General features: G+C 43.8%; 1 protein-coding gene across 1 annotated transcript in view; it reads right to left on the bottom strand.

Annotated features, from left to right (window-relative positions):
- The window catches only part of LOC139407329 (visinin-like protein 1), a 34,169-nt gene that overhangs the window by 6,804 nt on the left and 3,067 nt on the right, over window positions 1-24,298 (bottom strand). Inside the window, exon 2 of the mRNA XM_071151033.1 lies at window positions 20,942-21,108. Within this exon, the coding sequence (XP_071007134.1) occupies window positions 20,942-21,103 (162 nt within the window). The 5' untranslated portion in view covers window positions 21,104-21,108. The remainder of the gene's footprint in view (window positions 1-20,941; window positions 21,109-24,298) is intronic.

Here is a 24,298-nt window from a genome sequence, read left to right as displayed (position 1 = left end):
GTCCCTGTTCAACACCTGTCCAGTACCTTACCCTGTCCAGTATCTGTCCCTGTTCAGTACCGGTCCCTGATCAGTACCTGTCCCTGTTCAGTACATGTTCCTATTCACCACTTGTCCCTGCTCAGTACCTGTTCCTGTTCAGTACATGTCCCTGTTCAACACCTGTCCAGTACCTTACCCTGTCCAGTACCTGTCCCTGTTCAGTACCGGTCCCTGATCAGTACCTGTCCCTGTTCAGTACCTGTTCCTATTCATCACTTGTCCCTGCTCAGTACCTGTTCCTGTTCAGTACCTGTCCCTGTTCAGTACCGGTCCCTGATCATCAACTGTCCCTGTTCAGTACCTGTCCCTGTTCAGTATCTGTTCCTGTTCAGCACTTGTCCAGTACCTTACCCTGTCCAGTAAATGTCCCTGTTCAGTACCTGTCCCTGTTCAGCACCTGTCCCTGATCAGTACCTGTCCCTGTTCAGTAACTGTTCCTGTTCAGTCAGGAGGGTCAGGACAGTAGAGAGGGAAAGAAAGACCTACCGAAGTGGAGAGAGAGGGGCAGGGAGAGAGAGATAGAGAGAGCCAGAGATAGCAACACATAAATAGAGAGATGGAGAGGGTAAGATAGAGAGTAGAGGGAGAGAGAAAGAGAGGGAGAGGGAGAAGAGAGACTGCATCTCCCTGAGAATATATCCAGTTATGAAACACTTATGATTTTTTTTATTTTTTTTATTTAATAAATGACTGCTAAATGACTAAAACCTAAACGTAAAATGTAAAAGCTATAGAAAGAAGTGGGCCAGGACAATTGGACTGACTGACTGTGAAACGTCTCCTTTTAAGCCCTCATTTACCTGGTCCTTTCCCTTCGTGTCCTTATCTGATATGGAGGCTATGCATTGGTTAAAAACCAAGACAGAAAAAAGAGCAATACATGGAGAATTATAGTAGTGGCAGGTACTGGTCATAGTAGCCTAGTAGTGGCAAGTACTGGTCATAGTAGCCTGGTAGTGGCAGGTACTGGTCATAGTAGCCTGGAATTAAAACTGATATGCTCAGTTTCATAATTGTTAAAAAAGCACATAGTACTGTGAATATTATAACAGCCCATTTTCGCTTAACAACGTGATGATGACCCAACACACACAATGTCTCTATGAATTACCAGTTAATATCCCCTGATAACGGACAGCTCATTAGAAAATAGCCATAACTTATATTTTATCACCACCATATTTTACAATAGGTGTGGGTTTCTTTTCTGCTTCTGCTTACCCCTCTAGCACTGAGATGCAGTGCCTTAGACCGCTGAACCAGGGTTTGTAGTGACCCCTCTAGCACTGAGATGCAGTGCCTTAGACCGCTGAACCAGGGTTTGTAGTGACCCCTCTAGCACTGAGATGCAGTGCCTTAGACCGCTGAACCAGGGTTTGTAGTGACCCCTCTAGCACTGAGATGCAGTGCCTTAGACCGCTGAACCAGGGTTTGTAGTGACCCCTCTAGCACTGAGATGCAATGCCTTAGACCGCTGAACCAGGGTTTGTAGTGACCCCTCTAGCACTGAGATGCAGTGCCTTAGACCGCTGAACCAGGGTTTGTAGTGACCCCTCTAGCACTGAGATGCAGTGCCTTAGACCGCTGAACCAGGGTTTGTAGTGACCCCTCTAGCACTGAGATGCAGTGCCTTTGACCGCTGAACCAGGGTTTGTAGTGACCCCTCTAGCACTGAGATGCAGTGCCTTAGACCGCTGAACCAGGGTTTGTAGTGACCCCTCTAGCACTGAGATGCAGTGCCTTAGACCGCTGAACCAGGGTTTGTAGTGACCCCTCTAGCACTGAGATGCAGTGCCTTAGAATGCTGAAACAGGGTCTGTAGTGACCTCTCTAGCACTGAGATGCAGTGCCTTAGACCGCTGAACCAGGTTTGTAGTGACCCCTCTAGCACTGAGATGCAGTGCCTTAGACCGCTGAAACAGGGTCTGTAGTGACCCCTCTAGCACTGAGATGCAGTGCCTTAGACCGCTGAACCAGGGTTTGTAGTGACCCCTCTAGCACTGAGATTCAGTGCCTTAGACCGCTGCGCCACATCCAACAAATGTAAACACCTGGAATTTCCTAAACGGCACTGGCACTTGGATCGGAACCGATGCTTTGGTCAGATGACATGAAAAAATATATTTTTGGCCACGCACACCAGTGGTGGGTTTGGCATCGAAATGAGAATGCATGAGCAGAAAAGAAACCCATACCTACTTTTTGGGGGATTTTTGATGTTATGGAGCTATTTTGTTTCCACTGGTCGTGTGGCCCTTGTTAAGGTCAACGGCATCATGAACTATCCAGTACCAAGATAATTTGGTTGAAAACTTGGTTGCCTCTGCCAGAAGGCTGAAAACGCAAGTGGATCTTCCAGCAAGACAATAACCCCAAGCACTAATCAAAATCCACAAAGAAATGGTTAATTGGCCACATAATCAACATTTTGCAATGGCCATCTCAGTCTCTGGACTTGAAACCCATTGAAAACCTGTGGTTTGAATTGAAGAGGGCAGTCCATAAGCACAGATGAAGGATATCAAGGATCTGGAAGGATTCTGTATGGAGTAACGATCTAAGATCCCTCCCAATGTGTTCTCCAATCTCATAAAACATTTGAGAAAAGGCTCAGTGTCGTTATCCTTGCAAGGTGAGGTATTGAAAGGCATTGAAAACAGAGGTGTAAATCTTGACCTCTACCTTTTTGATAAAATAAATGTATTACTTGTTAGACTAAATATCTTTCTCTGAGCAATTTGTATTAGTATAAAATAATATAATCTCCCCAAAAATTTGAACAACATAGCTCAGTATTTGAAATATTTATTTGATAAAGTCTGGAGAGTTTGGAATCTGATTGATTGATTGCTTCTGTGGACAGGTATCTTGTATACAGGTAACAAACTGAGATTAGGAGCACTCCCTTTAAGAGTGTGCTCCTAATCTCAGCTCATTACCTGTATAAAAGACACCAGGGAGCCAGAAATCTTTCTGATTGAGAGGGGGTCAAATACTTATTTCCCTCATTAAAATGCAAATCAATTTATAACATTTTTGACATGCATTTTTCTGGATTTTTTTGATGTTATTCTGTCTCTCACTGTTCAAATAAACCTACCATTAAAATTATAGACGGATCATTTCTTTGTCAGTGGGCAAATGTACAAAATCCGCAGGGGATCAAATACTTTTTTCCCTCACTGTATAGACCCAGGCTCAGGCAAACACAGCTGGCCTAGTAAACGCGGATGTCAGTGGGGTAGAGAGGAATAGAGCACAGGTGAACAACGCCACAAGCACAGCCAAGGGATGGAGAGAGATTGGAACAGGAAAGAGGGTGAGAGAGAGATGATCTATTTCACTTCCTTTGGCAATGTAAACATATGTTCCACATGCCAATAAAGCCCTTTAAATTGAATTGAATTGAGAAAGCGATAGACAGATAGAGAGAGGGATAAAGAAAGAGAGAACTGCAGAGAGAGAGAGAGAGAGAGAGATGCAGAGACCTCGCTCGCTGTGGCCACATTAACTATGCAGTCACACTCATAATGGAGGCCATTTCACACTCTCATAACAGCAGTGGCCATGATCAGGCTCTGGATGGAACAAGGCTTATACAAGCAGAATGACAACAACCCTGTCTGTGGTAAATCACTCTGCTCTCTGAGACATTATTTCTCTTAACAATGATAACAGGAGAACAAGTCAGAATAAAATCTTTCACTGTAGCCTACATAATCTGAAACAGTTAGGATATCTTTCAAACAGCTATATTGTTATTTTAGTGACATGCTAACTGGAAGTGGATGAAAGGTAGAGACTGGGTGGATACCATCATAAGACCATGGCCATTACTATGCAACAACATAAACATCCATGGAGTCTTCCCATAGGGAATAGGGTGCTATAACACAACAACATAAACATCCATGGAGACTTCCCATAGGGAATAGGGTGCTATAACACAACAACATAAACATCAATGGAGACTTCCCATAGGGAATAGGGTGCTATAACACAACAACATAAACATCCATGGAGACTTCCCATAGGGAATAGGGGCTATATGCGACGGAACCCTGGGCTGGATGGCCTGCCATCTCGCTAGTCTCTGCTCTAAACATGGCATGCTGAGTAACAACGCACATAGGACAACCAATAATGCCTGGGCCGGATGGGTGCTATGGCGACTCTCTCTGTCTGTGACACAACATTTTCCACTGGCAGTATGTCACATGGAGACATGGAGAGGAAGAGCATGTTTGTGCTAGAGGCTAGCCTTGGATGGGCCAGTGATATACAGCTAAATTAATGGAGTTGTAACCTGCATCTTTCATCAAAGAAACAGTTTTCCACATCACTTATTAATCACTTATTGAAAAAAAAATATTTAAAAAATAAAGAAATCAAATCAAATCAAATGTTATTGGTCACACTCACATGGTTAGCAGATGTTAATGCGAGTGTAGCGAAATGCTTGTGCTTCTAGTTCCGACAATGCAGTAATAACTAACGAGTAATCTAACCTAAAAATTCCACAACTACTACCTTATACACACAAGTGAAAAGGGATACATAAACATATATGAATGAGTGGTGGTACAGAACGGCATAGGCAAGATGCAGATGATGGTATAGAGTACAGTATATACATATGAGATGAGTAATGTAGGGTATATAAACATAAAGTGGCATAGTTTAAAGTGGCTAGTGATACATGTATTACATAAAGATGGCAAGATGCAGTAGATGATATAGAGTACAGTATATACATATACATATGAGATGAGTAATGTAGTGTATGTAAACATTATATTAAGTGGTATTTTTTAAAGTGGCTAGTGATACATTTTTTACATTAATTTCCATCAATTTCCATTATTAAAGTGGCTGGAGTTGAGTCAGTATGTTGGCAGCAGCCACTCAATGTTAGTGGTGGCTGTTTAACAGTCTGATGGCCTTGAGATAGAAGCTGTTTTTCAGTCTCTCGGTTCCTGCTTTGATGCACCTGTACTGACCTCGCCTTCTGGATGATAGCGGGGTGAACAGGCAGTGGCTCGGGTGGTTGTTGTCCTTGATGATCTTTATGGCCTTCCTGTGACATCGGGTGGTGTAGGTGTCCTGGAGGGCTGGTAGTTTGCCCCCGGTGATGCGTTGTGCAGACCTCACTACCCTCTGGAGAGCCTTATGGTTGTGGGCGGAGCAGTTGCCGTACCAGGCGGTGATACAGCCCGACAGGATGCTCTCGATTGTGCATCTGTAGAAGTTTGTGAGTGCTTTTGGTGACAAGCCAAATTTCTTTAGCCTCCTGAGGTTGAAGAAGTGCTGCTGCGCCTTCTTCACAACGCTGTCTGTGTGGGTGGACCAATTCAGTTTGTCCGTGATGTGTATGCCTAGGAACTTAAAACCTACTACCCTCTCCACTACTGTCCCGTCGATGTGGATAGGGGGGTGCTCCCTCTGCTGTTTCCTGAACAGATCGGTAACTGTCACACAAAATCCTGACATTGAGTCTACAGGGAAGAGTACACAAGTCGAGATTGTCATAAAACAAATCCTTCACTGAAAGTACAGAGTCATCAATAGATGCCTTGTCCCTTCCAAATAAGCCTACTGGCATACTACAATAGAATGAATCACCTGCAGGTATTCCCAAACTGGGGAATCATTTATTTTCCCCACATTTTCAAACAGTCCATTTATATTTTCCAACTATAGTGCTATAGTGCTATGCTACAGTAGTTATCAAGGGGCAAAGTATTGATACGTTTTCTTTAATTGAGAGACGAGCTTAAAAGTTTTCTTTATTGACCATAATTTTCACTTGTCTGACCGCTTGCATGATGACGAGTTTCTCACACGACTGGCCTATCTGGGTGATGTTTTTTCTCGCCTGAATGATATGAATCTAGGATTACAGGGACTCTCTGCAACTATATTCATGGTGCGGAACAAAGTTGAGGCTATGATTAAGAAGTTGGAGCTCTTCTCTGTCTCCATTAACAAGGACAACACACAGGTCTTTCCATCATTGCATGATTTTTTTGTGTGCAAATGAAGTCAAGCTTACGGACAATGTCAAATGTGATATAGCGAAGCACCTGAGTGAGTTGGGTGCGCAATTACGCAGGTACTTTCCCAAAACAGATAACACAAACAACTGAATTCGTTATCCCCTTCATGCCCTGCCTGCAGTCCACTTACCGATATCTAAACAAGAGAGCATCATCAAAATTGCAACAAGAGGTTCTGGGAAAATGTTATTTAATCAGAAGCCACAGACAGATTTCTGGATTGGGCTGCGCTCAGAGTATCCTGCCTTGGCAAATCGGGCTGTTAAGACAACGATTGCCCTTTGCAACCACATACCTACATTACTCATCTCATATGTATACGTATATACTGTACTCTATATCATCTACTGCATCTTTATGTAATACATGTATCACTAGCCACTTTAACTATGCCACTTTGTTTACATACTCATCTCATATGTATATACTGCACTCAATACCATCTACTGTATCTTGCCTATGCCGCTCTGTACCATCACTCATTCATATATCTTTATGTACATATTCTTTATCCCCTTACACTTGTGTCTATAAGGTAGTAGTTTTGGAATTGTTAGCTAGATTACTTGTTGGTTATTACTGCATTGTCGGAACTAGAAGCACAAGCATTTCGCTACACTCGCATTAACATCATAATCATGTGTATGTGACAAATAAAATGTGATTTGATTTGATTTGAGTGGATTCTCGCCCCTCAATAGCATGAAAACAAAATACAGGCACAGACTGCGTGTGGAACATGATTTAAGACTGAGACTCTCTCCAATACAACATTGCAGAGTTATGTGCATCCATTCAAGCACACCCTTCTCATTAACCTGTGGTGAGTTTTTCACTATTTTCGATGTTTTGTAAGATGGTTCAATAAAGAGCCAAATGATTGATTATTATTCTATTATTACTTGTGCCCTGGTCCTAAAAGAGCTCTTTGTCACTTCCCACGAGCCGGGTTGTGACAAAAACTCACGCTCATTCTTATGTTTAATTAATGTATTGTATAGGGTGTGTGGCAGGCTTACAATGATGGCAAAAAACAACATTTGAGAGTGCGGTGACCCTGGTGCTAGAGGGGGTACGCAGCTGGAGGTTGAATGTTTGAAGGGGTACGGGACTATACACATTTTGGGAACCACTGATCTAATACATTACAAGTCGTTGCTATAAACCCATTGGCAGACTACGACAGCATTACAAGGCATTGACATAAGCCCAAGTTGAACTCTTACCACTGTTGCATTATGAGAACCGTGACACTAAACAAGACAGTGAGAGAAGGACTTTGTTTTAAATAAAGACATGAATCATGCATGAATAAGGATTTGTGTTTTATGCAAGTTCTCCAACTACAAAAGATACAGTTGGCCTATTTTCAGACCCTGACAGCACACAAGAAGCAGACCTTGAGAAGAAAAGCAGGCAGAGATGGCAGGGAGAGGGAGCTGTCAGCATTTTACTGCAATTGGCTGTTGGCAGGGAGCTGTTAGCATGTTACTGCATATAGCTGTTGGCAGGGAGCTGTTAGCATGTTACTGCATATAGCTGTTAGCAGGGAGAGGGAACTGTTAGCATGTAACTGCATATAGCTGTTGGCAGGGAGAGGGAGCTGTTAGCATGTAACTGCATATAGCTGTTGGCAGGGAGAGGGAACTGTTAGCATGTTACTGCATATAGCTGTTGGCAGGGAGAGGGAACTGTTAGCATGTAACTGCATATAGCTGTTGGCAGGGAGAGGGAACTGTTAGCATGTTACTGCATATAGCTGTTGGCAGGGAGCTGTTAGCATGTTACTGCATATAGCTGTTGGCAGGGAGCTGTTAGCATGTTACTGCATATAGCTGTTGGCAGGGAGCTGTTAGCATGTTACTGCATATAGCTGTTGGCAGGGAGCTGTTATCATGTTACTGTATATAGCTGTTGGCAGGGAGCTGTTAGCATGTTACTGCATATAGCTGTTGGCAGGGAGCTGTTATCATGTTACTGCATATGGCTGTTGGCAGGGAGAGGGAGCTGTTAGCATGTTACTGCATATGGCTGTTGGCAGGGAGCTGTTAGCATGTTACTGCATATGGCTGTTGGCAGGGAGAGGGAGCTGTTATCATGTTACTGCATATGGCTGTTGGCAGGGAGCTGTTAACATGTTACTGCATATAGCTGTTGGCAGGGAGAGGGAGCTGTTATCATGTTACTGCATATGGCTGTTGGCAGGGAGAGGGAGCTGTTAGCATGTTACTGCATATAGCTGTTGGCAGGGATCTGTTATCATGTTACTGCATATGGCTGTTGGCAGGGAGAGGGAGCTGTTATCATGTTACTGCATATGGCTGTTGGCAGGGAGAGGGAGCTGTAAGCATGTTACTGCATATAGCTGTTGGCAGGGATCTGTTATCATGTTACTGCATATGGCTGTTGGCAGGGAGAGGGAGCTGTTATCATGTTACTGCATATAGCTGTTGGCAGGGAGCTGTTATCATGTTACTGCATATAGCTGTTGGCAGGGAGCTGTTATCATGTTACTGCATATGGCTGTTGGCAGGGAGAGGGAGCTGTTAGCATGTTACTGCATATGGCTGTTGGCAGGGAGCTGTTAGCATGTTACTGCATATGGCTGTTGGCAGGGAGAGGGAGCTGTTAGCATGTTACTGCATATGGCTGTTGGCAGGGAGCTGTTAACATGTTACTGCATATAGCTGTTAGCAGGGAGAGGGAGCTGTTATCATGTTACTGCATATGGCTGTTGGCAGGGAGAGGGAGCTGTTAGCATGTTACTGCATATAGCTGTTGGCAGGGATCTGTTATCATGTTACTGCATATGGCTGTTGGCAGGGAGAGGGAGCTGTTATCATGTTACTGCATATAGCTGTTGGCAGGGAGCTGTTATCATGTTACTGCATATAGCTGTTGGCAGGGAGCTGTTATCATGTTACTGCATATGGCTGTTGGCAGGGAGAGGGAGCTGTTAGCATGTTACTGCATATGGCTGTTGGCAGGGAGCTGTTAGCATGTTACTGCATATGGCTGTTGGCAGGGAGCTGTTAGCATGTTACTGCATATAGCTGTTGGCAGGGAGCTGTTAGCATGTTACTGCATATGGCTGTTGGCAGGGAGAGGGAGCTGTTAGCATGTTACTGCATATGGCTGTTGGCAGGGAGCTGTTAACATGTTACTGCATATAGCTGTTGGCAGGGAGAGGGAGCTGTTATCATGTTACTGCATATGGCTGTTGGCAGGGAGAGGGAGCTGTTAGCATGTTACTGCATATAGCTGTTGGCAGGGATCTGTTATCATGTTACTGCATATGGCTGTTGGCAGGGAGAGGGAGCTGTTATCATGTTACTGCATATAGCTGTTGGCAGGGAGCTGTTATCATGTTACTGCATATAGCTGTTGGCAGGGAGCTGTTATCATGTTACTGCATATGGCTGTTGGCAGGGAGAGGGAGCTGTTAGCATGTTACTGCATATGGCTGTTGGCAGGGAGCTGTTAGCATGTTACTGCATATGGCTGTTGGCAGGGAGCTGTTAGCATGTTACTGCATATAGCTGTTGGCAGGGAGCTGTTAGCATGTTACTGCATATGGCTGTTGGCAGGGAGAGGGAGCTGTTAGCATGTTACTGCATATGGCTGTTGGCAGGGAGCTGTTAACATGTTACTGCATATAGCTGTTGGCAGGGAGAGGGAGCTGTTATCATGTTACTGCATATGGCTGTTGGCAGGGAGAGGGAACTGTTAGCATGTTACTGCATATAGCTGTTGGCAGGGATCTGTTATCATGTTACTGCATATGGCTGTTGGCAGGGAGAGGGAGCTGTTATCATGTTACTGCATATAGCTGTTGGCAGGGAGCTGTTATCATGTTACTGCATATAGCTGTTGGCAGGGAGCTGTTATGTTACTGCATATGGCTGTTGGCAGGGAGAGGGAGCTGTTAGCATGTTACTGCATATGGCTGTTGGCAGGGAGCTGTTAGCATGTTACTGCATATAGCTGTTGGCAGGGAGCTGTTAGCATGTTACTGCATATAGCTGTTGGCAGGGAGCTGTTAGCATGTTACTGCATATAGCTGTTGGCAGGGAGCTGTTATCATGTTACTGCATATAGCTGTTGGCAGGGAGCTGTTAGCATGTTACTGCATATAGCTGTTGGCAGGGAGCTGTTATCATGTTACTGCATATGGCTGTTGGCAGGGAGCTGTTAGCATGTTACTGCATATGGCTGTTGGCAGGGAGAGGGAGCTGTTAGCATGTTACTGCATATGGCTGTTGGCAGGGAGCTGTTAGCATGTTACTGCATATGGCTGTTGGCAGGGAGAGGGAGCTGTTAGCATGTTACTGCATATGGCTGTTGGCAGGGAGCTGTTAACATGTTACTGCATATAGCTGTTGGCAGGGAGAGGGAGCTGTTATCATGTTACTGCATATGGCTGTTGGCAGGGAGAGGGAGCTGTTAGCATGTTACTGCATATAGCTGTTGGCAGGGATCTGTTATCATGTTACTGCATATGGCTGTTGGCAGGGAGAGGGAGCTGTTATCATGTTACTGCATATAGCTGTTGGCAGGGAGCTGTTATCATGTTACTGCATATGGCTGTTGGCAGGAAGAGGGAGCTGTTAGCATGTTACTGCATATAGCTGTTGGCAGGGAGCTGTTAGCATGTTACTGCATATAGCTGTTGGCAGGGAGCTGTTAGCATGTTACTGCATATGGCTGTTGGCAGGGAGGTGTTAGCATGTTACTGCATATAGCTGTTGGCAGGGAGCTGTTATCATGTTACTGCATATGGCTGTTGGTAGGGAGAGGGAGCTGTTAGCATGTTACTGCATATGGCTGTTGGCAGGGAGCTGTTAGCATGTTACTGCATATGGCTGTTGGCAGGGAGAGGGAACTGTTAGCATGTTACTACATATGGCTGTTGGCAGGGAGAGGGAGCTGTTATCATGTAACTGCATATGGCTGTTGGCAGGGAGAGGGAGCTGTTAGCATGTAACTGCATATAGCTGTTGGCAGGGAGAGGGAACTGTTAGCATGTTACTACATATGGCTGTTGGCAGGGAGAGGGAACTGTTATCATGTTACTACATATGGCTGTTGGCAGGGAGAGGGAGCTGTTAGCATGTTACTGCATATGACTGTTGGCAGGGAGCTGTTAGCATGTAACTGCATATAGCTGTTGGCAGGGAGAGGGAACTGTTAGCATGTTAATGCATATAGCTGTTAATCTTGGTTATGTCTCAAACGGCACCATATTGGGTGTCCCTATGGGCCCTGATCAAAAGTAGTGCACTATACAAGGACTAGAGTGCCATTTGAGACGCCTTGTCCTGCCAGCGCATCACTCACACAAAGACGCTGGCTTGTTCACAGAGCAGAAAGAGAGAGAGAGGGCTGCTGAGTACATGCATAATTCAGCATCCATCATTTGGATGTTTCAAGTTTTGTGTGACAGACTGACCGACCTACTGATGGGGGCTCTAAGATGCTTTCTGAATTCTTACATAAACGTCAGTGACATGCAAAGCAGAGAAAGGAGAGGGAGAGAGGAGAGAGAGAAGAGAGAGAAGAGAGAGAGAGGAGAGAGAGAAGAGAGAGAGAGGAGAGAGCTAAACTCAGGCAGCATAGCCAGCAAGCACCCTTCGGGACCCCAGTCTCAGTTATAAAACTCACGCACACAACCACACAGAGAGAGAGCGAGAGAGAGAAAGAGAGATGAGGCTACAGGGAAAGAGTTCACAGCAGTGCACCCACTCCCCAGTATCCACCATAATGGAAACATGAGAAAATACCAAACTAATTATGACAGATTATAGAAAAAAAACTGTACACTACAGATATCCTCTAAAACAGCAGGGAGGATAGAAAGATAAGGTTGGAATTATAACCACATTATGGTGTCAACAAACTGACTATCCCAAATGGCACGCTACTCCCTATATAGTTCACTCATTTTGACCAGGGAGCTGGTCAATGGTAGTGCACTACAGTATATAGTGAAGAGGGTTCAATTTGGATGCACTCTAAATGCCAGTATTATGCAAGTAACTTTTGTCCAAAGTCTCTTAGGATCATTCAGGTCTTGAAAAATGAGACACTGATTGTGAAAGCCTTCACAGGGGAAGTCACTAAATGAAATAACACAGCCTTGTCAGATTATTTTATCAGTAATATTGCTTGTCTCTGTATTAACCAGCTAGTAAGTGAAGGTGTTTGTTTGTTTCAGCATTATGAAACAAAAGTGTTCAGCATAGCCCATGGGAGTAGGGTGAAGTTGTCCCTAGACGCTGATCTTGGATCAGTTTGTCATTTTCCCCACTAATGGTTAAAGTTGGGGTTGATCAGTAACTAGGAGAAACTTCACCCTGGTCATCATCTCGGCACAATACTGTCAGTGTGTTTATCAGCCAGCAGAGGGGGGCAGTGAGAGAGGAAGCAGAGGAAGGAGGGCCATCCAAAATGCCGGCATTCCTCCCTCTGACTCAGCGTTTAGTGGCTCTCAGGTAGACCCGGGGACAGCCCTAGTTTCTTACCCTAACCCTTTTAGTGGCTGTCAGGTAGACCCGGGGACAGCCCTAGTTTCTTACCCTAACCCTTGAAGTGGCTACCAGATACCTTCTTCATTTGCACAAGGGGCGACATTTAAGGCTGAGGAGTGAGTTTTACACCTCTCCATCTGCTACATATACATGTGAAGCATCTAGTCATAATTAAAATATATGCCATTTAGCAGTAGCTTTTATGTGCATACATTTTTTACCTACGATTTGTCCCGGGAATCAAACCCACTATCCTGGCATTGCAAGAGCCATGCTCACAATATAGGCTTTACTTAACAAGCCACAAGTTAACCAGCTTCATGATGCATTATGTAACATAACATTGGATTTTTCTAACTAATGTCTCCTACCATTGTTAAAATCACACCACATATATTTAGTGACAAGGAACACTAATTAAGAGAGCATTCAATTGTTATGAAGTTAATTTTTTTAAAGTTCATTTCACACCATCAACATATTTAGTGTAGCATCTAACTCTCTTTCTCTCCCTCTCTCACCCTTCCTCCACCCTCTCTCTCTCACCCCCCCTTCTCTCTCTCTCTCACCCCTCCCCTTCTCTCTCTCTCTCACCCCCCCTTCTCTCTCTCTCTCACCCCCCCTTCTCTCTCTCTCTCACCCCCCCTTCTCTCTCTCTCTCACCCCCCCCTTTTCTCTCTCTCTCACCCCCCCTTCTCTCTCTCTCACCCTTCCTCCACCCTCTCACACCCCCCCTTCTCTCTCTCTCACCCCCTCCCCTTCTCTTTCTCTCTCACCCCCCTTCTCTCTCTCTCACCCCCTTCTCTCTCTCTCTCCCCCCTTCTCTCTCTCACCCCCCCTTCTCTCTCTCTCACCCCCCCTTCTCTCTCTCTCTCACCACTCCCCTTCTCTCTCTCTCACCCCCCCTTCTCTCTCTCTCTCACCCCCCCTTCTCTCTCACCCCCTCCCCCCCTCTCTCTCACCCCCCCCCCCCCTCTCTCTGTGTTTCTTTCTCTCTCTCACATCCTCTCTCCATTTCTATAGTCAGAGGAGCAGTGGATGGGTATGTTGCCCTTTCTCTAGTGATTGAATTAGATGTGCAGTTGGCCTGCGGGATAACAAGGCCTGGCTGGCACAACACAGCACAACCCCCCTCTACTCTACTGCTCCAGACCTGCACACACATATACAGTATGCCCCCACACGCACAACACATATGCACACACATTATTATATAAAGGCTTTTTAGCTTGTCTCAAGTGGCCATAGCTAAACTAACTCAGTACCCTCCCCTCCCCTAGCCCAGTACCCTCCCCTAACCCAGTACCCTCCCCTCCCCCAGTACCATCCCCTCCCCTCCCCTAGTACCCTCCCCTCGCCCAGCCCAGTACCCTCCCCTCCCCTTGCCCAGCCCAGTACCCTCCCCTAGCCCAGTACCATTCCCTCCCCTAGCCCAGTACCCTCCCCTCGCCCAGCCCAGTACGCTCCCCTCCTCGCCCAGTACCCTCCCCTCCCCTCGCCCAGTACCCTCCCCTCGCCATGCCCAGTACCCTCCCCTTGCCTAGCCCAGTACCCTCCCCTCCCCTCGCCCAGCCCAGTACTCTCTCCTCGCCTAGCCCAGTACCCTCACCTCCCCTCGTCCAGTAACCTCTCCTACCAGAGAGAGAGAGAGAGAGAGAGAGAGAGAGAGAGAGAGAGAGAGAGAGAGAGAGAGAGAGAGAGAGAGAGATACGGGGGCACCCAGGCCGTCATTTGATTTTCAGGAAAGGCTTTACAAACAATGTAGTAATAAAGGTATATTCTGGGTAATAATGGAGTAATACTGTTGTACTAATCTCATCAGGCATTTCTAAGTTATTTTCCTCAAGAGTCAACTGGTATAGGCTTCATCATTATTGAACAGTAGGTAACATTGCAGATTGCACCTTTAAGCCAGTGCCTGCTCTCCAGAACTCTAGTACCAGTGACAAAGACAGAGTGTAACATACAGCATCTGTCATGGTGGTATTACGTCCTGTCTGTCAAACATCTGATCACATTATTACATCCCTCGTCATATTATGGATTGTTGCTGCCCTCCTCTCTGTCCGTCACTGACCATAGGACTGTTTCCATTTGTGGAAATTAAAGCATCCCACAGGGTCATTCATTCCAAACTTATGATAGTAATGCTGGGACTGTCTGGGAGAGGGGGTGGGTCACACACACACACACACACACACACACACACACACACACACACACACACACACACACACACACACACACACACACACACACACACACACACACACACACACACACAGCATCAAATGCCCTGCAGGTATTGAAGTGAGAATCGCCAAACCAGAATCTATCTATCCAGCCCATCAATCCAGGTCAGGGCACTGCGCTGTGTGTCCTGGTGTGGTGCAGTGTTAGGGATAGGTTTCCATCAGAGTATGTGTGTGTGTGTGTGTGTGTGGGGGGGGGGGTGTGTGTGATTGCCTGCTGTGTAGAGAGAGACTAAGTTCCTGCATGGTGCTGTATGGGGTATTGGTGATGTCGCTATAAAGGCTTCTGCATGGTGCTGTATGGGGTATTGGTGATGTCACTATAAAGGCTTCTGCATTGTGCTGTATGGGGTGTTGGTGATGTCACTATAAAGGCTTCTGCATTGTGCTGTATGGGGTGTTGGTGATGTCACTATAAAGGCTTCTGCATTGTGCTGTATGGGTGGTTGGTGATGTCACAATAAAGGCTTCTGTATGGTGCTGTATGGGGTATTGGTGATGTCACTATAAAGGCTTCTGCATTGTGCTGTATGGGGTATTGGTGATGTCACTATAAAGGCTTCTGCATTGTGCTGTATGGGTGGTTGGTGATGTCACAATAAAGGCTTCTGTATGGTGCTGTATGGGGTGTTGGTGATGTCACTATAAAGGCTTCTGCATGATGCTGTATGGGGTGTTGGTGATGTCACTATAAAGGCTTCTGCATGGTGCTGTACAACCCAGTGCATAAGCTCCCCTCAGGCCAATTACAGTCTGATAGCTGTATTCAGCAGGAACCATACATTAGGTCCGTTACTCTGCAGCTTATCACTGATGACACAGCAACATCTATATCATCACAACAAGACCAAACACACACTGGGAGCCCAGTCACTTACCTGACACTAATGTCATCACCCCGGACCCTAGGCTCTCTCTGTGTGTGTGTGTGTGTGTGTGTGTGTGTGTGTGTGTGTGTGTGTGTGTGTGTGTGTGGAATGCCACAACATCTACTTAAAACTCAAAAGTAAAATGTCACTGAAAATGTAGTTGTACAGTATCTTCTGTACACTGGGATTACATACAACTCGTCTCCTTCGAAACTGAAATTCAGCTCTGAGCAACGTGTTTTCTCTGTGTTTTGATGGAAGCCAATGACGTAATAATCACCAACCATAATGGCCTTTTTTAACGATACTACCACTGACTACTGTCTACTGTTAAACCACAAGTCCAACATTCTAAATGGTACACTTTCTTACTTCAACGTATCCCATTCCAAACCCAGTCCAGACACCCCTTGCCGTTAACACTCATTAGTTTAAGTTGAAAACAAACATGCTAGCAGTTCATTGTGCTCACAATAGCGCAACTCAATCTATAAAGCTGATCGATTTCTGAGTTCAGTCTGGAAAACTATAATTGGAAATCATTGGTACGGAGCTACACACGTAGAATAGAAATTGAATCTACCACCACAGAGGGGGGAAAAAAGCACCGAAGCCCTCAACATGCACTGATATTGTGCTCACTCAAAAAGCGTTCACTCCCTTGACGCCGGCAAAATTATTGCCACTACAAACGCAGTTGAAATGAAAAGGAAGAGACTTGTTTTAACCTTGCCTATTTGAGCACACTGGGACTCAATAGACGTATAATAATTCAGTATTTAGCACAGTGACAGAAATGGCATCTGGACAGTTGGCTCAGGTGGATGGAATGTGAACGAATCAAAGGCATGATGTCACGGTCGACTGCCCCTATCTCCCTTCTATCAATGTTTGTAGCATGTTCCTTAATTCCATTCTTTACATTTAGGTTGTGTGTATTATGTGTATTTTTGTCAATTGTTAAAAATTACTGCACTGTACAAGCATTTCACTACACTAGAGGTCGACCGATTAATCATGGCCGATTAATTAGGTCAGTTTTCAAGTTTTCATAACAATCGGTAATCTGTATTTTTGGACGCCGATTATGGCCGATTACATTGCACTCCACAAGGAGACTGCGTGGCAGGCTGACCACCTGTTACGCGAGTGCAGCAAGGAGCCATGGTAAGTTGCTAGCTAGCATTAAACTTATCTTATAAAAAACAATCAATCTTAACATAATCACTAGTTAACTACACATGGTTTATGATATTACTAGTTTAACTAGCTTGTCCTGCGTTGCAAATAATCAATGCAGTGGCTGTTAATTTACCATCAAATCACAGCCTACTTCGCCAAACGGGTGATGATTTAACAAAAGCGCATTCACAAAAAAGCACTGTCATTGCACCAATGTATCTAACCATAAACATCCATGCCTTTCTTAAAATCAATACACAAGTGTATATTTTTAAACCTGCATATTTAGTTAAAAGACATTCATGTTAGCAGGCAATATTAACTAGGGAAATTGTGTCACTTCTCTTGCGTTCTGTGCAAGCAGAGTCAGGGTATATGCAGCAGATTGGGCTGCCTGGCTCGTTGCGAACTGTGTGAAGAAGACCATTTCTTCCTAACAAAGACCGTAATTAATTTGCCAGAATTGTACATAATTATGACATAACATTGAAGGTTGTGCAATTTAACAGCAATATTTAGACTTGGGGATGCCACCCATTAGATAAAATACGGAACGGTTCCGTATTTCACTGAAAGAATAAACGTTTTGTTTTTGAAATGATAGTTTCGGATTTGACCATATTAATGACCTAAGGCTCGTATTTCTGTGTGTTATTATATTATAATTAAGTCTATGATTTGATATTTGATAGAGCAGTCTGACTGAGCGGTGGTAGGCAGCAGCAGGCTCATAAGCATTCATTCAAACAGCACTTTCCTACGTTTGCCAGCAGCTCTTCGCAATGCTTGAAGCACAGCGATGTTTATGACTTCAAACCTATCAACTCCCGAGATTTGGCTGGCAATACTATAGTGCCTATAAGAACATCCAATAGTCAAAGGTATATGAAATACAAATGGTATACAGAGATATAGTCCTATAATTCCTATAATAACTACAACCTAAAACTTCTTACTTGGGAATATTGTCTCATGTTAAAAGGAACCACCAACTTTCATATGTTCTCATGTTCTGAGCAAGGAACTTAAACGTTAGCTTTTTTAACATGGCACATATTGCACTTTTACTTTCTTCTCCAACACTTTGTTTTGCATTATTTAAAGTATTTATGTATTATATTAAGTTAAAATAAGTGTTCATTCAGAATTGTTGTAATTGTCATTATTACAAATATATATATAAAAATCGTCCGATTAATCGGTTTCGGCTTTTTTTTGGTCCTCCAATAATCGGTATCGGTATCGGCGTTGAAAAATTAGATTTTGCGCCCTCACTCACAGTCACTGAAATGACCTAAGTCACACAGAACATACCTTCACACACACACGCACATCATTGGGACACACACACACGTAAGGGAGCATGCACCCACACACACGAGTGCACACACACACACACACCCATTGGGACACACACGAGTGAACGCGTACACACACACACACCATTCCTTTTCAGAGGAACAGTCTGTCCAGCTAATGTGAGGTAATCAATGTTCTCACTATCTGAGCCTTTGGATTTAAATAAAACCCATTCACTGATATCCTGTTGCCTGGAAACACAATAGGACGCCGCGATAAAAGGTTAACTCGCCAGCAGCCATCAGCCTCTGAAACCTCTTTGGAACACCACTCTGTATGGTACATCAGTTTCACCCACAGTGCACTCGATGCATTGGCTGTCAATTATAGTAAGACGGTCTCCAGCATGTAGATGTTCATACACTCTGTCAGCCTGTCACAAAGAACCCCAAATGGGGTTACGAGGGTGTACATGTAGGTCTACACCACAGATATTTGAATGTGTGTTTTTGTCTTGTGGCGTTTTCTAAAGCCTCTTAGCTAATGCGGACTAGGTGTGCTTCCGAAAATGGCACCCTTTTCCCTTTATAGTGCACAACTTTTGACTTTGACCGATAGGGAATTAGGTGCCATTTGGGATACAGCCTAGAGCAGCATTGATATTTCTAGCCATGCCTTTAGATCCTCTCTAACATGGTTTAACATCTTTCATTATGGGGCATTTCCTGAGAGGACCGACCAGGGTTAGGATGTCAGTAGCTATACAGTGCCTTCAAAAAGTATTCATACCCTTTGACTTATTCCAAATTTGCTTTTGTTACTGTAAGGTATGTGTAACTGGCTGCAGGGAAGTCAGCCACAGGAGAGCAGAACTGGGTAGCCAAACGGAGCCCCTTTATTACGGTGAACAGACACACGGCACTAAGAACAATAAACAAATACGGGTTGACATAACCCGGCGCAAACTAGTCTGACGTGCACATACATGTAACAACAAACAATTCCACACACAGACATGGGGGGAACAGAGGGTTAAATACACATCAAATAATGAGGGAATGTAAACCATGTGTGCAGGAAAACAAGACAAAACAAATGGAAAATGAAAAGTGGATCGGCGATGGCTAGAAGACCGGTGACGTCGACAGCAGAACGCCGCCCGAACAAGGAGCGGAACCGACTTCAGCGGATGTCGTGACAGTTACAGCCTGAATTCAAAATTGATTCAATACATACAACACACCATAATGTGTATTAAGGCACTGCATCTAAGTGCTAGAGGCGTCACTACCGACCCTGGTTCGATTCCAGGCTGTATCACAACCGGCCGTGATTGGGAGTCCCATAGGGCAGCACACAATTGGCCCAGCGTCGTCGGGGTTAGGGTTTGACCGGGGTGGGCCGTCATTGTAAATAACAATTTGCCTAGTTAAATAAAGGTTAAATAAAAAAATGTAAAAAATTATGTGACTTGTTAAGCACATTTTTAATCCTATTTAGGCTTGCAATAACATAGGGGTTGAATACTTATTGACTCAAGACATTTCAGCTTTTCATTTTTCATTAATTTGTACAAATTTCTAACAACATAATTCCGCTTTGACATTATGGAGTATTGTGTGTAGACCAGTGACACAAAATCTCAGGGTGTAAAACAACAAAATGTGGAAAAAGTCAAGGGGTGTGAATACTTTCTGAAGGCACTGTCATCCACTAACAACAAATCTACACTCCAGGACGCATGATACTTCATTAATGGTCAATATTCATACATGGCTGTAGCTATAAGATCTTAACAATCTTATTTCAATTCATTAAATAGAAGATTATAAAGATTACATTTACCCATATAAAATTAACTGAAAGTTTCATTAAACCTCTGTATTTAGGACTAGAAAATATAAAATTCTTCTCACCTCTCGCCTGTGAATAATAATTTCTCCCCGAGCCCCTCTACAGATGAGGAGATAAATATTAAAGGAGATTATAATCAAAGTGCTCTTGAGTTGTTCTTGAGTTGCTTCACCGTCGATTAGTTTCCTGCCCGGATACAGGAGGGAAAGAATAACATAACGGATACAGCTGAGTGAACGAATAAGACAGGAGAGTGATATCACATACTGTAATGTACTCGTTACTAATTACAGTACTGTTATTGAGCTTGCCATAGGATCATGTTGTTTTGATTGCTTTTCCACTGCGATGACATATGCTTCTGTTATACTTACAAAGCTCCAAAACCTCTGCATTTCTGCTAGTTCTCAACATTTCTGTAGAGTATTGAGATGTATGGTTTTTGAACACATTCACTTGTGGAGAAATTGAAAGAATGTTGTGCGACATCACTTCCTCAACTACCAAGCCTTGGGGGTCCTATATCTATCCTTGTGTATTTCAATCCACTGCTAAACCAATTGGCCTATCGCACCAATAACGAGTGTACTACTCTACTCTACTCTACTCTACTCTACTCTACTCTACTCTACTCTACTCTACTCTACTCTACTCTACTATATGGAGATATTGCTGATAAAAGGGTCTGTGTCTGTGCAGATGTTGGCAAAGTGACAGGGTGCATCCAAAATGGCACCCTTATTCCCTAAATAGTGCACTACTTCTGATGAGATCCTGATGGGCTCTGGCCAAAAGTAGGGCACTTTATAGGGAATAGGGTGCATTTAGATGTTGGCAGAGTGACAGTGTTCTGTAGCTACCTTCACATAGAGTTGTTGGAACTCGTCCAGATTGAGTCGTCCACTGGGGCAGTCTTTGAGGAAGCCTTTGTACCACTGTTTCAGCTCGTGCTCGTTAAATTCTGTGCTCTTTACCAGATCCTCCATCACCTCTGGGGTCAGCTTGCTGTTTTTCGCTCCCATTTTATCTGTAAAAGAATGGCAGGAGAATTATTTTAGAATGTCAGAGGAAGAAAAAGTAATGGGACATTATTCTTTGAGAATGTATGGATGGAAAGAAAGAATGGTGCCTGATTACTTTGGAAAGTATGCAAAGAATGAATGGAACACATTCTTTCTCTATCAGAACAGGTTAAATACCTGTGGCAGTCTGGACTAACAGTGACAGAAATCTCTAAAAGGTATCAGCAAAGTCATTCATCAGGCTTGAATTGAAGACAGGAGAATTTTCTAGCACGGGTAATTATATTCTAAACACCACCTCAACCCAGCTGTAGCTAAAAATAGCTGTAATGTATAAAAAATCACCTCAATCCAATGAATTATGTGATATTTAGGGCAAAGTAATAATGTTGAACACTATGTGTGGATTTATATACCATGTCTCTATTTGGCTACACCAGGGACGATAAAACACAGATGATCGAAGAATATTCCTGGATAGCTTCGATGATTGTCTTATGTTTTAAGACGTTTGACACATTGATAGATCTTACGAGCACTAGGGAGTGGCCTACCTCTACTTAGATGGCTGCTACACCAACTCATACTGTATAATTAAAACAAAAATAAAGCCATGGTTGTCTGGAAATAAAGTATATACATGTACCATCACTTCTGCTCTGCCTAAGTATCTACAATCACTCAACAACAAACATGCACCAGGTCAGACCACTGGAGATTGAACTAGCAAACGAGTCTGTATCCAACAGCAATTCCTTGAGGTTGTTAGGCTGAGTGTCCCAGGTTGTTTGTTTTATTGTGATCTGATGCCATAATTGTGACTTTGTGTCTAATTTCCCTTTCGGCCCACTTTGCTTAGCCTTAGGGCAAGGGAGATTGGGCTATCTCCTTTTCTTAGCCTTAGCCCTATCTCCTTTGCTTAGCCTTAGCCCTATCTCCTTTGCTTAGCCTTAGCCCTATCTCCTTTGCTTAGCCTTAGCCCTATCTCCACAGCCTGCTGCTGTTTGCACCCCAGCCTCTGTATCAAGCCCAGCTCACACTGCTTCACACACACACACACACACACACACACACACACACACACACACACACACACACACACACACACACACACACACACACACACACACACACACACACACACACACACACACACACACACTGCTTCTAATTCAGCCAGATTAGTTCATTAAGCACCCTGTCATTAGTATAATGAGCATGCCAAACGAACCAATGCTACAATGTGACTTTTACCATTTAGAAAATCTGGCCCCTCTCACTAGTCAGCAATGCTCTCACTGAATCACAAAAGGTCCCGAGCAGAGAAAGCAGATCTGAAATCTGGAGATTTTATTGTCAATGTGTAATGGTTGTGTAATTCTTAGTACGCTAGATTCATGTAAAAGGGGGAAAGAGCTAAAATTAATTCTGCTCGTATTAAACAATGAGAGATTATATGATACCATCGGAAAGGCCATATCAATTAATTGGGTGCATCCTATAGCAAACAAACGACTAGCACTTTAAAGGGTCAATTCTATTGTTTCTGATTGAATTATCACAGATATGACGAAGAGTATTCTCTATAAGATAATACATTGCAGATGATGATTTAATTACATGCAGCATTTTAACTTTGTCTATGCTAAGGGGAAAACAACCACAGAAAAAATGATTATTCATCCAACACCGAACGCTTAATAACACAGAGTTCAGAACGAAAAATGATTTAATTTAATTTAATGGTTTAGAGGTAAAACCCAATGCGAGACAATCACAATCACATTGCCATCACCAAAAACAATGATAGAGATTGCGAGCTAGCCACAGAACAGAACTGAATAACAATGGTGTGACATCACCAATAGAATACCTAGCCTAGTGCAAGGCGAGGCCTCAGATTGCCTGATAAATGAACTGGATGTCAGCCTCTCTGATCTATGGAGTGCAGTAGATAGATGCTCTTTGTCCTTGGAGATTACCTCAGCGTACAATGGCCTATTCCCTTGAGATGTAGAGGGTACACTCACTATCACCTGCGCCTTGGCTCGCACTGACGAGCGGGGCAAAACAACCCTGATGTCAAGTCTCATACACTTTCATTGTAGTGAGTGAGGTAGCTATGATACAAATACTCTGTTCCATGTCCCATACTCTTTCATTGTACTGAGGAAGCAGCATGAGCCAGAACGAGAGAGTTAATTACACTGAACAAAAATATAAACGCAACATGTAAAGAGTTGGTCCCATGTTTCATGAGCTGAAATAAAAGATACAAGAAATGTTCCATAAGCACAAAAAGCTAACACTAGATACTAACTGGTTTTCTGATCCACGCCCCTACCTTTTTTTTAAAGGTATCTGTGACTAACTGTTTCCAGTCATGTAAAATCCATAGATTAGGGCCTAATGAATTTATTTAATATTGACTGATTTCCTTGTATCAACTGTAACTAATTAAAGTCGTTTTAATGGTTGCATGTTGCGTTAATATTTTTGTTCAGTGTATATAATGTGAATTAATTACTGTAATATATTCAATTTAATGCTTACCCAAGTGATTCTTAGCCTCAACGGACAAGGCTTCAGTGAACGCCAAGGTAGCGATTGTTAGGCTACATCAAAGGACCATCACCAGACCCATTGACATTTTTTATGTCATGGACACATTTGCAGTTCTGACAAGCACATACTGATTGCCTTCCCCAAAAACAACTCTATCATGTTCTTCTTGTGGTTCTTAGAATAACTGAAGAAGACATTCCACTTACTCTATTTCTGGAACTTTCATGTCATGGAATGAGATTGTACTTGATGACAAATCATCAAAATAAACAGATATCAACTCTAAGTACACCTTCTGAGTACCCAAAGTAGTGGAGGTAGTTTGGAGAACTGTGTTCTCGTGATGAGTAACCATGGCTATGCTTTTGCTCAGTGGGCTATACATCTGGCCATGGTATAGGCCTAGTAAAGGCTGGGGGGGATAGTTCTCATTTCCATCCAGCCATTACTGTCTCCATGCCTCTAATGTCAATTATCTCTGGATCCTTATTAACTAGGGCACAAGAGGACTGAACACACACACACAGGACCACACTATGAACACACACACACAGGACCACACTATGAACACACACACACAGGACCACACTATGAACACACACACACACACACACACACACACACACACAC

The sequence above is a fragment of the Oncorhynchus clarkii genome, chromosome 4 (assembly GCF_045791955.1).
Source record: "Oncorhynchus clarkii lewisi isolate Uvic-CL-2024 chromosome 4, UVic_Ocla_1.0, whole genome shotgun sequence".
Classification (NCBI taxonomy): Eukaryota; Metazoa; Chordata; class Actinopteri; order Salmoniformes; family Salmonidae; genus Oncorhynchus; species Oncorhynchus clarkii.
Note: the sequence above shows the minus strand (reverse complement) of the source record. Positions and strands in the feature narration are given on the sequence as shown.